The sequence below is a fragment of the Chaetura pelagica genome, unplaced genomic scaffold (assembly GCF_000747805.2).
Source record: "Chaetura pelagica isolate M959 unplaced genomic scaffold, ChaPel_1.0 scaffold159, whole genome shotgun sequence".
Classification (NCBI taxonomy): domain Eukaryota; kingdom Metazoa; phylum Chordata; class Aves; order Apodiformes; family Apodidae; genus Chaetura; species Chaetura pelagica.
Genome location: NW_009954555.1, coordinates 1,296,774 through 1,310,667, shown reverse-complemented (window position 1 = coordinate 1,310,667; position 13,894 = coordinate 1,296,774). Strand labels below are relative to the sequence as shown.

The window sequence follows — 13,894 nt, the reverse complement described above, 5'->3', positions numbered from 1 at the left end:
GTCATTGCCAACACAGGTGAGCATGGAAAGGAAAATCCCAGAAAAGGACATTCCCAACTGTTTCAGGTTGCTTACCTCTTGCTCAGCAGTGTTACCAGCCTTCAGTTGTCACCATTTAGGATAAGCTCTGCCATCCATCCACCCAGTGATGGGCTGATACTCTTTTCTACATAGACTTCAGGACAACTCACTGTGGGTATTTAAAACTATGAAATGTTAGTAGGAGCTGTACCTCAGCACAGCTCAGCTGCAGCACAGAACCTTTCCCCAACCCAGTTCTGTGTTTTTACTTTTCTATCTAATGCTATTGCTTTCACTCTGTAACTGGATGGTGAAAAACCTTCCCTCTATAACTTCATGGTGGAAAAGCTTCATCACTTTGTGGTGAAACCATTGGTCACTGACTCAAAAAGTATCTTCCCCCTCCTGCCCTTAAAAAACTTTGCTTAAAAATACACCAACACTGCCAGGTAAACTATTTTTTCACATTACCTTGTCTTGTAAGAGATGAGCTGTGCAGTTCAATTTATAAGCAAGGTCTAACATAAAAGACAGTCTGGCCCTATTTTCTCCTCTGGCCTGCTGGGATTTGAGTCACAGCTACTGAATCTATTATTTTTGTGCTGGATCTAGGGATGCCAAGAGGTTTCTCTCATACTCCACTGACATGCTGGCTCTGGACTTCAAGCAACTCCAAGAAGTGACAAATTTAGTCTGTGTTTGAGGACACAGGATAAGCAGTCAAAATTAGAAACAAAGCAACATTGTAAATATAATCAGAAAAAAACACAATATGAATATAATAAAAGTGAAACCAATTAAGATGTTATTCCTTTTGGGAAAAAAAAAAAGGTTTTTAATGGTTTTAAAAACATTTCTGTACAAAAACTGCTCAATGACCAGTGTTTGCCTTTCATGGTGACAATACTTCTGACTGTTGTTCTGTTCAGCAGTAACTCCCACAGGTCCTGTAACAGGGACTATCTCTTTGGCCAGTGGTGCCTGGAACTCCTGCAAAAGACAGTTACAGAAGACTTTAATTCTTACTCTCAATTCACTCGAGATTCAAAATCTACGTTAGGTTACAACACTGCTGAGAAAGGGTCCTGATGCAGTTAAGAATCTTCCTTTCTCCAGTGCTGCCTTTACCTACTGTTGCTCTTTAATGACTAAATACACAAGGATCAAGCCTTGTAAGCTACACTTAAAGTCTCCATTCAGAATAAGAATGTTCACATTTGGCATTTCTGTTATTTACCTTCCTCCCAAGCTAGGCAAATATTCCCCCACCTCTACCCATTTTTATGGCCAAAAAAAGCAGCTCCTACATCTATCAACACAAACTTTTGCCTCAGCATTTCAAACCTTCCACCTAGAATTAATCCTGACTAAGCCCTTTTTTTTTCTTTCCTTTTTTTTTCCCTTCAAATTGACGTCAAGCTGTGCAATGAAGGTGAGCAGGTGTTGTGCAACCTCTTCCCATTAAACATGTGCTTAAGCTCCCACAGCAAGAGAGGACAATAGCTACTCTTTGCCTATAGCTCCAGGGCACAGGTGTGAAAAAAGCTGGGCTAAGAGCAAGGCTGACAACACACCTTTCAGCCTTCCCTGCCAGGTAGGACATGCTTCTGTTTCCAGACTGTTGAAGTTTGTTGGCTCCAGCAAATTTCTGCACAGAAGAAAAAAAACAAAACACACCACCACCACAGTGAGGTTCCTGGCAAATACAGTGTATTCCATGAGATTTATTGTGCTGTCAGGTCCCTTCAAGGAGCTTTTACACTGTGAGCTTTGTGTTTTAGAACTCCTTTACTTCACATGCACTGAATGCATCTGAGCAAGTGCTGTTCTGCTGGGCTAACCTTGATATGTGAGGCACAAGACTCCACTCACAACAAATCTTCCCCAGCCAGACAGCAAGATCTATACAGGTGGTCCAAAATTCACCAATCCAATTCTCTTTTTCTTTTGAAATAAGTTTTTAACTGACAGAGCAAGGGGGCTGCACAGGAAACAGTTTCCTACACTATCAGGCATAAACTTTTTAATCTTCTAAAATATTGGTTTTTTAGTGAACATCTCAGATGCTCCCTGGCAGCAGCTGCCCTCCAGTTCAATATGCAGGAAGGCAGAATGTACAGGGAAAGATGCTGAAATGCAATAAATGAGCTTCAAATTTATCATTAATGCTCAAGTGCCCAATGAGTTCATGGATGGGAATCCTGTTACTTCATGCCTGAATGGCCATGACATCACCCATCAGCACCCAAACACTGCACACATGAGCACTATGCAGGGGATACATGGGGGCATTTAGGCAACCCTGGTCTGCAGGGGTGACAGTGATGACACAAACTGCCCTGTGCTGGTCACAGGTTTCCCTAAGTATGTGTTTGATTGATTGTGTTTTCTTTCTCCAACCTCATTTATCATTAAATTAAGTAAAAATTGTTTGAGGCTGTTTTCCTAATAATGGTATTTGATGGAGAATGTGGCAACACACAAATCTGCCATGGCAGGAAATAAATGGACTGAGGGAGATTTCTGAGTGCCTTGAGTTTGGTGTTGGGAATTTGTGGTGTTGTGATCTAAGTAACATGCCTGTGAGGTATGGGGGTGTAGGTGTGAACAATGTATGAAGAGGTAAGAAACAAGAGTCTGAGGGGCCTCCAAAATGCTCTTCCTGAATGGGAAGAGGCTACAATACAAAGCATGAGCATGTGATTGGTAACTGCACCTCGGTACCAAGTGCTGTTAGGGAACATTCTGCAGATCAAGAAATAATCATCTGCCTTTCCCAGCAGTGTCTCCAGCTGGGTACATACTAACATCAACATTTCTGTTCTGTCTTACATGGCATGTCCATACCTTGCCTGTGTAAGCTTGCTTGGCAGGATCAAATTGTGGCGACTGCTTCGATTTGCTGCTTCCTAAGGGAGAGAGAAGTTGTCACTAAAACTTTCCAGAAGGAACAGTACTTTAGGCCATGGTGTTCCTCTGATTATAAGCAGGTTTCACTGCAGTCTCCCACATACTGAAAACCACAACAGTCTCTTAAGGGCAGGAGATGCTCTTCAACAGATGCTTGTTACAAAGGAGACAAATCTCCTTTGTCCCCTAGTTCCTGGGGTTCAAATAAACAGATTACTTTCTCTAGAGAGAAAAGAAGGAAAATACAAATCCAAAATCCCTTTGGCCAATGGTTTCAGGATTTTGTTTCCAAACCAGAAAAGGGATGTTCAACTGCCCATTCCCCAAGTTAATTTCTTTGTGTTTCCCACTGTAAGGTAAGTGCATGATGACATCTCGCACTGCCTCGGCACCTACATTCACACACAGCCTTCTCATGGCTCAGCTGGGCAACACTTTGCACAGCCTGCAGCACCTTAACAAGAGATCCAGATCTTACCTGCAAACACTTTGAAGTTGGACTTGCTGTAATCAAAGGGGGTAAACTGCTTGGGAGCTTCCAGCTCCTCTGGTTGCTGAGAGGCTTTTGGCCGTTTCTTCTCTTGTTTTGGCAATTCTGTTCCCGTTTCACTCATGATTCTCTCCCTCTTCTTATTAGCTTGTTCCTGCTGTGAAAGCAAGCCACAGAATTGAAACAAGGGCAACTTCAGGGGAGGAGAATGAAACATCTCTGTGTAGGCATCAACACCAGCATGCAGGTAAGCTGCCAGTGGACCCAGTCCCCAGTGACAGCTACTGCCTGTAGCAAGAACAGTGCAGGGGGAAAGCACTGTGTTCTTTGGGCCTAAACTGCTTTTTTATTTTCCCCCTCTCAGCAGGGGCTTTTCAGATGAAAAGCCAAGTTGTCATTTCAAAGGATATCAGAGGCTGAGATCCCCTGTGGCCCCACAGGCAGATTTGGGGGAGCTTAGGCAAGTAAAGAGCAGAGAAGGGGAAAACACTCCCTACTGAAGACAGGGATGGTTGTGAGGATTGGCACTGCACAGTGGCCAGGGACCTGCTGCTGCACACAGGGCAGAATCACAGACAGATGCCACCAAAAGACTTGTTCAGGTATTCTGGGAGTTAGAGGGCTCAGGATTTTGCTCTGAACTGTTATGAAGGTCAAAAGGGGCAAAGGCTGAAGCAGGGAAGTCAATACCATAGCTTGCTGACGAACAGACACAATGTTTTCTGTTGCCTCTTCATGTGCCTTCTGTGCCTGCTCACGAGCAGCTGTGGACACAAACAAGCACTACTGTAAAAAGCAGGAGTAAGTTACTCAGGAGCTTAGAAAAAAGCAAGCTTGTAGCAAGTCTTACACTAAGTAGAATACAAATCTTTCTCAAACAGTTTTATCCATTAGTAAATTCATCATCTAAGGGTTTCTTGTAGCTGGGAAACAACCTGTGTGCCCTGAGAAAAGCATGCTGGCCAACAGATTGAGGAAGGGAAGATTGGCTGTACCTGACTGCTGGGCTGCTTTCTTCTTGGTTTCATCCTTGGGCTCCTTCTGTACTTGTGTCTGACTCATCAGCTTCCATCGATTGCTGATCTGCAATGAGAAAAATTACCTGGGGTCACTTTCTTTGAAGTTTTAATGGCAAAAGGGAGTTTATAAACTTGCTACCACACGCTGGTCTTCATTAAGAGTACGAAAGATCAAATTAGATTATAAAAGAGATTAAGATCTGCTGCACCAGGTAAAGTAAAACCATGTGCTTTAGAAGTTCTAAGCTACAAACAAGCCACAAGAACAAAGGCAGATACAGACTTCAGTAGCAATTTGTAGCTTTGACAGACAGGGAATACACAGTGGAATGTCTCCAATCCCTGATTCTTCAAAGGCTACAAAAGCTAAAGAAAGTAAGAATTCAGATTCAGAAACATGTCAAGTTTCTCAAAACTACAGGTTCTTTTTCTAAGAAGAAAAAGAAACACTGCTGAGGTTCACAAATGAAAATAATCTATTTACTTGTTTGTTTTGTAGTATTCTGAAAAAATTTCACACAAGTCTTACTTCATAAATCTTGGACGATGGGTCAAACTTGGCAGATTGGGAGACATGGGCAGGATTCTGTTCTGAAGGCAGGTACTGTAAAGAGGAAAAACCTTTTGCTTTAAACCCTGCACACGATATTTAGCTCATTGCTAAAATCACACTTAAAATGTTTCAAATTATAAAGCTCAGATTGAAGAAACATTCTAGAGATAGATCACTTTTTAGAAAAGGGAAGTTACAACAGCCAAGGCTAAGAGAAATATTCAAGAAAAAACAAACAAACAACCTCCAAAAAACCAACCTTCAACCACACACCAGAAAAAAACGTATTTTGATACTATTTCCTAGTAATTTGCCACTCTAAATTTCTAACAAAGTATTCTATTGTTCTTCTGCTTCATTAGAAGAGTAATGTCAGCTCACTAACTCTGGCCATAAAGTAGAGATGAAAATGTGATGATGCAAATGTGATGCAAATCAAACAAACCTCCAACTTAATTAAAAAAAAAAAAGCAACTGTGAGAGGTCTGTTTGCTATGTAGAAAAACACATCTGAGAGGCATTTAAATGTGTTTTGAAAACAAGCCCACACGTGTGCTTTGCAAGAAGGAAAATCTCTCAATTCCAGTAAGAGAGCAGCAGCTGATGCACTTGCAGATATGCCTAAAACAACAGCTCAGAGCATCCTCTGCTCTATGTAGTTTAGTGGGTAGAGTCCCAATAAAAATATGTATTGGGAGCTTTTACCATTCTAAATGGATTTTCAAAGGACTCCATTATTCGCTGAGCTTTCTGCTGTGCAGTGGTTAAAACCTTCTCATTTCCTTCATCTTCATCACACTCCTAAAAAACAAAAAAACAACAGGAAGGGGGGAGAAAAATTATATTTGATTTTTGCTTATGGCTACTGCCATTCCATGCATGTTATTTCTCACTTTATCTGAAACTCCAGTGATGGCAGCAACCCTCCAGAGAGATGTAATTAACTTGCTGGCCTCCTAACCTGGTTTGTCTTGGTCATGTCATATGCTTTTGACAGGAAGTCAGTGCCATTTGCATGCATGTCCCACCTTAATATTTCTTGCAACACTTACAGTCTTATCAGATTATTAAGTACATTTTCCAATACTTAAATACTGACACTATCATAAACATGTTGCTTACACTGAATATGCTGACAGTGGCAGTAGCAACAAGACATGTTGGCTCTGGCTGAACACCCTGAATATTCATTGTCTTCTCACTGTCTGAAAAGAGACAACCGTGTTCCAAAACTGGTGCAGGCTCTACATGAAAAGGAGACAAGATTTTTATTAGTTATTTGTGTATCTTACTGCTCTTTTGTGTAATGAGATTTCACTGACAGTTCCTTCAGAGCAGCTTATTTTCCCAAAGCCACATCATGCCATTTTGGTACAGTTTTTAGGTTAAGTCCAAATTACCTGAGGCAGAGTTGTTCTGAAAATCATCACCAGGAACCCGAGAACTGTCATGTGGTCCAAAGAAGGTGTTCTCCAGCCTCTGCAGACAGATTCAAGTTTAATACACCATTAATACACAACTCTTAAGTATCTGTGTATGTTTTCAAATATTGCAGAGACATGTTAATAAAAAATCAGCTAATAGGGTGAAATTCAGAGAATGAATATTCTTAATCTAGCTCACCTACATCTGACATCAAATGGGTATCCACCCACTGACTAAGGAGATGCTTTACTTATTATGTACAAGAAGAGTAAATAAATCAGCTTGAGACACTCATCTGAAACTTCCCTTCCTACAAATCAGTCAGTATGGACTGACCCACATGAAACTGTCCAACAGCTTTTGCTGATGAAACCTTAAGTGCTGCTATTATGGTGGTTTGTAAAACACCAATTTGCAGCTGGTAATGTGATGAGTGACAGTTAAGCTGAAACGGAGAGGTTTGTCAAATGGATGAGCCTAGGAGCTAGAATTTTGTTATGTTGGTTTCTGAGTTTGAGCCTTAAGACATTAGGTAACAAATATTACATAAACAGTACCTCAGGGTTGGACTGAGGTGCTCTCTTCTTGACTGCCACAGCAATCTCTGACTGGAATGGGAGAGAAACATGAGTTAGTGAAATGCACCTGCCTCCTTATCAATGTTTTCAACACACCTATTGCAAGCTAGCAGGCTAGTAGCATTACATCATTTCTTCTCCTGCAGCCTCTGCATGTGGATACATTTAAACACCTCACACAGGAAGGACACATTCATGCTCACAAATGGTTTTGTTTCACTCAGGGAGGAACACTGCATTAATATCAACATGCTGGCAATAAGTTTTAACTAATGAATCTCTTACACCCAGGGATTTGTTTTTACTTCACCACAGCTGTAAAAGATTTATGCATCAATTTACACAGCCAACAGATTCCACAAGGTCCAGTTCTTCCTCACACAGGCAAACATGATGTTCAATGTAAGACAGACAACTGCACCCTGTGCAAGTGGTGTCTGTTTTATTGCTCTGGTTCCCAGGAAGCTACACTGTGTGCAAGCCAATGCACAGCAGGCAACAGACACACAAGAAGCAGCTGCAATCTAGCTTTCTCCTCTACTACAGAACACTAAATTTACAGTGTTCAAAAAGCAAACTTCAGCATAGGTATCATCACAGGTCACCACTTAGCTCCCTTCCCTGGCTTATGGGAAGCAGGTGATGAGTCTCTTGTGTGGAATGAGCTGCTCCTACCTTGAGGAGAGGCATCTCCCGGGCCTGCTGGATGAGAAGATGCAATTCATTAATCTGCTGGCGAACTAGTGGTGGGACTGGATTACAGCAAGCAATGATGCCCTGGGGTTCTCTAAAGAGAGATGAGAAAACTCCAGTGAGCTGTACTGATGGCTGATACATCAGGCATTTGCATTCAGAGGATGTGCAAGTGAGAGAAAAAGACAAGTCAGATTAATGTCAAGAGTTTATTCTCTGTGATGAAAAATCCTTCTCTACCAGGTCTGTGCAGATAAGAACAAATCATTAACTCAGCTCTATTCTCACTTATCTTTCCTGGGGTCGGTCTGTCTGTCCCTATTTCATTTCATTCCCTGTTCAGTACTCGTATCTGTGGAAGCTGAGCCCAGCCATGGACTTGGGTTTAAAGATGCATTTTTATTATTCTCAAGTATGGATGTTAAGATGATGAGTGCCAAGTGTTTGAGAAAAATGTTGCATGAATTGGGTGTTGTAAGTGATCTGCCTCTTGCTCCCTCCCACCCCATCCACTTTAGGAACTGGAAAAAATAAAGAAATGTTATGGGGAAACTCATCCCTCTCTTGCTCTGTGACACTGCAGGAATCTCAGGGATAATACATGACACAGAGCAATGCAAAGGATTGTTTTATTAGTGGAATAAAATCAGAGATGTATCCCAGAATTAGTTTGGAGCCTTCTGAAGGAGTATTGCTATTTATTTCTCTTCCAAACTGAACATTACAAAGAAAAGCAGTATTGACAGCTGCAAGAAAGGGACCAAGTGGAGAAATAATTACACACTAGGACTGAGTTGCTGGATATTAAAATCTAATGAGTCTCCTCAAGGGGGAACAAAACTTACTTGGGCAGCTCCTCTGCTATCTTCAATAGCATATGATTTGGTAGCACGTATCTACAACACAAAGAGGCAGCATGAATGTACAGAGAGTGTTAAAAACTCTTAAAAATACCTTCAAAGTACACAAGGTTCCCAAATTAAAAGGGACAAAAGCCTTCCTACCCTGTACTCTCATCCTCTTGACGTGCTATCTTGTCTCTCCATGCAAACAGCAACCTAAATGCTGCTAGCTGCTGTGTGTTAAGATGTTTTTTCTGCCTCCTGTAGAGCTCCAGGTAGGATTCATCTGTGAAGAGGGGCTTGATGTATTTCTGGACAGGAAAAAAGAAACCACTCATGATCAGTGTCAGGTCTGTGCTTAGCAGTTTGCCTTGCTTCACTAAGAAAGAATCTCACACCGACATCAGGGGACCGAATAATCTCAGGTACAATGAGCCTTGGAGCTTTTACCCTAAACTATTAGTAGGAGCCTATCCATGAAAAACAGACTTCTCATCCATTTTTGCTGAAAAGCCACCCTCACCAACTCCAGAAGTAGCTTTAGACAAACAATCTCTTCAGGCTTTACATTTACTCTTTCAGCATTTTTGCTGAAAAGCCACCCTCACCAACTCCAGAAGTAGCTTTAGACAAACAATCTCTTCAGGCTTTACTACATTAGACAAGGCCTACTTTCATAGACCTATGTGCCTACTTCCACAGGCACAACATAATTATCTCTTAATGCAACTCCAGCTAGGCTTGGAACTTCTAGGAACATCCAGTAGAACTGGAAATGTAACACCTCTCTTGGAAAAGACACACCTGAGAGCATCAGGAAGCCAAGGAGTGCTAGCATTCAAAAAACAAAAAGGCATCTGAATCCAAGGATTTTAGCTTGGATTCAGCCACAAACAATGAAACAAATGACTGCACACAAGTGAGTTAGTTTATACAGCTGTTTTCAGACACACACAGAGGGGAAAAAAACCTGTATCTATGCAGCAGAGGTTGAGTAAGCAAAGGACTTTCTGTCCTAGTAAGCCCATGCTCTGACAGGCAACCCAACTAGGTGAAGCTTTACCTTCAGGCAGATGTCCCTGCTGCGTTGCCACACAACCTGCAGCTGAGTGGGCTGCTCGTTCCCTCTCTCCCACAGCGCCTCCCTCACTTTATCATAGATGTAGAGCAAGTAGTGGGTGTCATCACGGGCATATTGAATCATCTCCTCTGGCAAAGGGCTAGAAAAACAGCCAAAAATACACCAATACATTTCAGCTGACACACCAAACTGTCACTTTACTCTTGCAAGGCAAATTAGGGCCAAGCGCAGGTAAAAGACAGCAAGAATGAATATGGAAATTCTTCCTTACTGAAGGATTTGTTGGGCAACAGTGGGAACAGGCTGTGCAGCCTGCAACTGAGGGGGCATCTTGTTCACACACAGGGGAGCAGTGTAGCTGAGTCAGATAGCAGAACTGCTTGCTATGGTATTTGTCTTAACTTTTTTCCCTCTACATAAAGCAGACCTGGGATCTCTGTGGTGTGCACTGCTCTACCTAGCGCAGGCAACTCAATGTTTTGTGGAGGCTCTAGAGCAAAAAATAGTGATTTTCCCCATAATACTGAAGTGATTAAGAGCTGTTCCTAAGAAGTGAGCTTCCAGGAGCTTCTTATTACTTCCCTGATGTCTCCAAAAGAACTTGTTTTCTCAAGAAACATTGGAAAATGTAACACTCATAGAAGAACTTAAAGCACAGCCAGGTAAATTATGTGCTTGGTCACTCTTAAAATAACCTGCAACTAGACACATGCCTCTGTTTTAACAATACAGACAAGCACAAGTGCTGCTTTATAGCTCCAGCCCACTTCAGGGGTCAGTCTTTACCGTATCCTCCAGTCAGCCAGCTGGTACTGCTTGTCAGCATCAACATCACAATACAGCTTCAGCAAGTGCTCCAAAGAATGCCTGCCAAGATTGAGGAGACGAGCAGCTTGGTGAGTATCAAACATGTTCACCAAGTACAGACCAAAGTCTTTTTGCAGCCATTCCACATCTGAATCAGCACCATGAAGGACCTTGAAAAGCAAAACAAATTGAGAATGGTATGAAGAAAATTTCTACTCCAGGCTGGCAGTGCTGTGGTTCCATATGAGCTGCTTAAGGCCAGGCTGGATGGGGCTTTGTACAGCCTGCTCTAGTGTGAGGTGTCCCTGCTCATAGCAGGGTGGTTGGAACCTGATGATCTTCAAGGTCCCTTCCAACCTTAACCATTCTATGATTCTATGGTATTTGTGTGTCTAGGACCAGATTTCTTTTCTCTCTGTCCCTCACGTAAGTGCAGAGCTACTAAATGAGTGCACTTTGCAAGTAACTCCCCACTTACATCAAAGAAATAGGAAGGTGAACTAATTATAAGGACAGCACAGCCAAGTGACCAAGCACAGTGTGCTTGTAACTATAATAAAGATTAAACTAAGGGAGCAATAATAAATAAAAAAAGAATTCTGGTGGTGAATTGGTGAATTTGCAGCTGACCTTCACAATTGCAGGGTCTGTGAAGGTCTCGTTGAGAAGGTTCATGTCACTGCGCAATTCCAGGGCATCAACAATGAAGTCTTCTGTTCGGGTGGAAATCTGCATCAGACAAGTCAAGCCCAGGAAGCTCCTGTAGGAATGGTGCTGAAAAACATGGGAGAGAGACATAAGCTAGGACCCATTACAGAAGTAACACTAAAAAGCAAATAGCACCTCAAACGAAGGAGGGAAACATCACAGAGGACTTTCTTAAAGAAAAAGACAATCGGATGAACAACCTCTCTCTTTGCAGTCACTACCATGACATGAAAAACATGGGATGCATTGAAAGATCAAGTCCAGAATGAAGCATCCAGCCAGGACAGCCACTGGATAACTCTCAATAGTGACAGTTTAATCCAACCTTCCAGATAATATCTGACAGGTCAGGGTCATGAATTGTCTTTTCATATCAGAGAGCACAAAAAGCAGGAGAAAGACAAGACTACAAGACAGATGAGAAGGATAGAATGGTCTCCTAGGGACTAGAAGTACATGTGACTTTTCAACAGAAAAGGCCATTTAATTACCTCCAAATCCAGGGCAAATTCTTTACAGTTCATAAGCTTTTCATTTAGTTCTACCAGCTCATCCAGTGTGGTGATAAAATGACAGGGTGTTTCCTTGACAGGCCTGTACATCTGGCAGAGCAAATTATTAGGCATGGCATATTCTCTGTCAACTCCCACCCCTGACCTCCACCCTCAATTCTGAATTTCATCAAGTGCAGCTGGCTCTAAACTTACTGCATCTGCAGCAAGTTTCAACTAACCTGGGGTTCTGGTTTTGTCAGAACTCCATCTGGTGGAGAAAAATGTTCCAGCTCATACTGGTAAGGGTGAGCAAACCTGTGGAAATTAGGAAGAGAAGCACAGACTAAACTTCAGTCATCTTTATGATGCCAGAACACTTTGAGATCTAGGACATTTTGTCTATTGAGTAGAAATTTTGTCTCTCATTAAGCACAGGCTTTAAATAACTGCAGATGTCTAAAGCAAATCACACACAACACAGTGTGCAGGCACAACACATGCAGAGCTGCTACACATGAGACCACCAGCACAACTGGCCCACACCACTGCATTTTCATCAAGGCTCCAAGCACCTGGCTCTCATTTGAATTTCTTACATGTCTTGCTCAGTTTGCTGCGTCCTCTGCTGGTGTATGAAGTCTGCCAAAGCAGCTGGCACATCCAAGTCCTCGGGGCGCTCCTTTCGTTCCCGTCCACTTTTTGTGAGGGCTGAACAACCAATATGGAACAACTGGACTGGGTCCCACACATAACATGTTCCCAGCCTACTACTGTCTCCTCCACCCACCACAAGATCTACTAAAATCATGAAGTATCAAAAATCTTAACAATTCAGATCTGCAGTTTTTGCTGTCTGCCAAGAGTTCTGTCCACACATCTAACGACAACTCAGTTACTAGGTTTTACCAGGCTGTTGTTAAGCAAGACACAAGGTGGTTCTGCTCAAGAGGTTGGAAGGAGATTGAAAGATTTTTCTGAAGGTTTTTCAACCATTTGAAAATCATACACATCTGTAAACAACTGAGCTTATTACACCTGAACAGTCAACATCTGCTCTTATTTATTTTTACATGCAATGACTTCTTCTCTAGACTGTGAAGACAGGTTTGTTTTAAATATTCTCAACAGGTTACCCAACAAAAAAAACCAAACCCCTTACCTTCAGGCAAAGGTTTCAAAGCATTTGGCTTGATAAAAAGTTTAGGTACAAAAGGAGTGTTGGAATTGTCAATTTTTTCCCGAAACTTGAGCTGTGGTCGAGTGATGTTCTTGGCATGAAGGAGTCGGAAGGTTTCAGGCTGAGTTCTCTTGTGGGATTCTCCTGCCTATTTTAAAAAGGGAAACAATCTTTTATTAAAGGTAAACCTCACATGACTTAACACATGTTCAGTTTCTTTTGCTTGGCCTGACCCAACATTCAAAGGAATAAATTTATACCCCAAAGTGAGTCACACTTTTGCAGCCAGTTCAGCACCTACAGATGGAAGTTCTTTGAATTCATATGAACGAGCAAAAGAAAAGTTGTTGTGTACACAACAATGAAATGGCAACTGAAAGCACACAGAATCAAGTTTGGATCAATGGAAAAAGAGGGAAGAAGTCAGGATGTGTATATAAAATGGGACAGAATATTTAACTACTCGGCTCCACTGGAAGATCAGTAGTGGCAGTGCTGGGAGCAAAGCTGAGGTGGCAGCAGAGAGTGCAGAGGCCTCACCTTGCGGTTCCAGCTGGAAATGATGGTCTGGGGGGGCTGTAACCCAGCAGGGAGGACTGGTTGCTGGTTTTTGTTCACTCCTGCTGCTTCATCCAATAAAATACCCTAAGTTCCAGAAAAGAGAGGCGTTAAAATCAAACCCCTGTTAAATTACCATGCTCAGCCACAGACTGAATAAACAAAGCCAGATGGGTAGCTACCTCCACTGCCATTTCCCAAACTTCTAGGGATCACAAGACAGACATGTGGGAAGAATATGCTGTAGATGAGGGGTAGGAAGACTGTCCTCAGAGAAGCAGCTCTATGACTTTAAAGACCTGTTCTCAGGTGGTGAGGTTCTTGTGCCAAACTGCATTTAGTTTCCTCTCATGTCACACATCACCTTCCTTCCTTTTGGGCCATAACCCACCCGCCTTAGCTGCTGTGACCACTGGTCAAGCCCATGGAAATGTTTTTAAAATAGAAAGGAAAACCATCAGACTGAGGAAATACCAAACATAACTGTAAAAGCACTCCCACTGACATTTTTGCAAGGAAAAAAACTTGTGGCAACTGA

At 42.2% G+C, this 13,894-nt stretch overlaps 1 protein-coding gene across 1 annotated transcript in view; it reads right to left on the bottom strand.

The window, feature by feature from the left end:
- Window positions 1-818: 818 nt before the first annotated feature.
- EXOSC10 (exosome component 10) overlaps window positions 819-13,894 on the bottom strand; it is a 14,330-nt gene continuing 1,254 nt past the window's right edge. Inside the window, 22 exon segments of the mRNA XM_010005244.1 lie at window positions 819-1,011; window positions 1,596-1,669; window positions 2,869-2,930; window positions 3,410-3,578; window positions 4,112-4,185; window positions 4,417-4,504; window positions 4,970-5,044; window positions 5,699-5,794; window positions 6,116-6,198; window positions 6,394-6,472; window positions 6,976-7,026; window positions 7,672-7,783; window positions 8,535-8,585; window positions 8,694-8,842; window positions 9,595-9,751; window positions 10,399-10,589; window positions 11,050-11,193; window positions 11,619-11,729; window positions 11,861-11,936; window positions 12,218-12,329; window positions 12,781-12,946; window positions 13,339-13,486. Coding sequence (XP_010003546.1) covers window positions 981-1,011; window positions 1,596-1,669; window positions 2,869-2,930; window positions 3,410-3,578; window positions 4,112-4,185; window positions 4,417-4,504; window positions 4,970-5,044; window positions 5,699-5,794; window positions 6,116-6,198; window positions 6,394-6,472; window positions 6,976-7,026; window positions 7,672-7,783; window positions 8,535-8,585; window positions 8,694-8,842; window positions 9,595-9,751; window positions 10,399-10,589; window positions 11,050-11,193; window positions 11,619-11,729; window positions 11,861-11,936; window positions 12,218-12,329; window positions 12,781-12,946; window positions 13,339-13,486 — 2,299 coding nt within the window. The 3' untranslated portion in view covers window positions 819-980.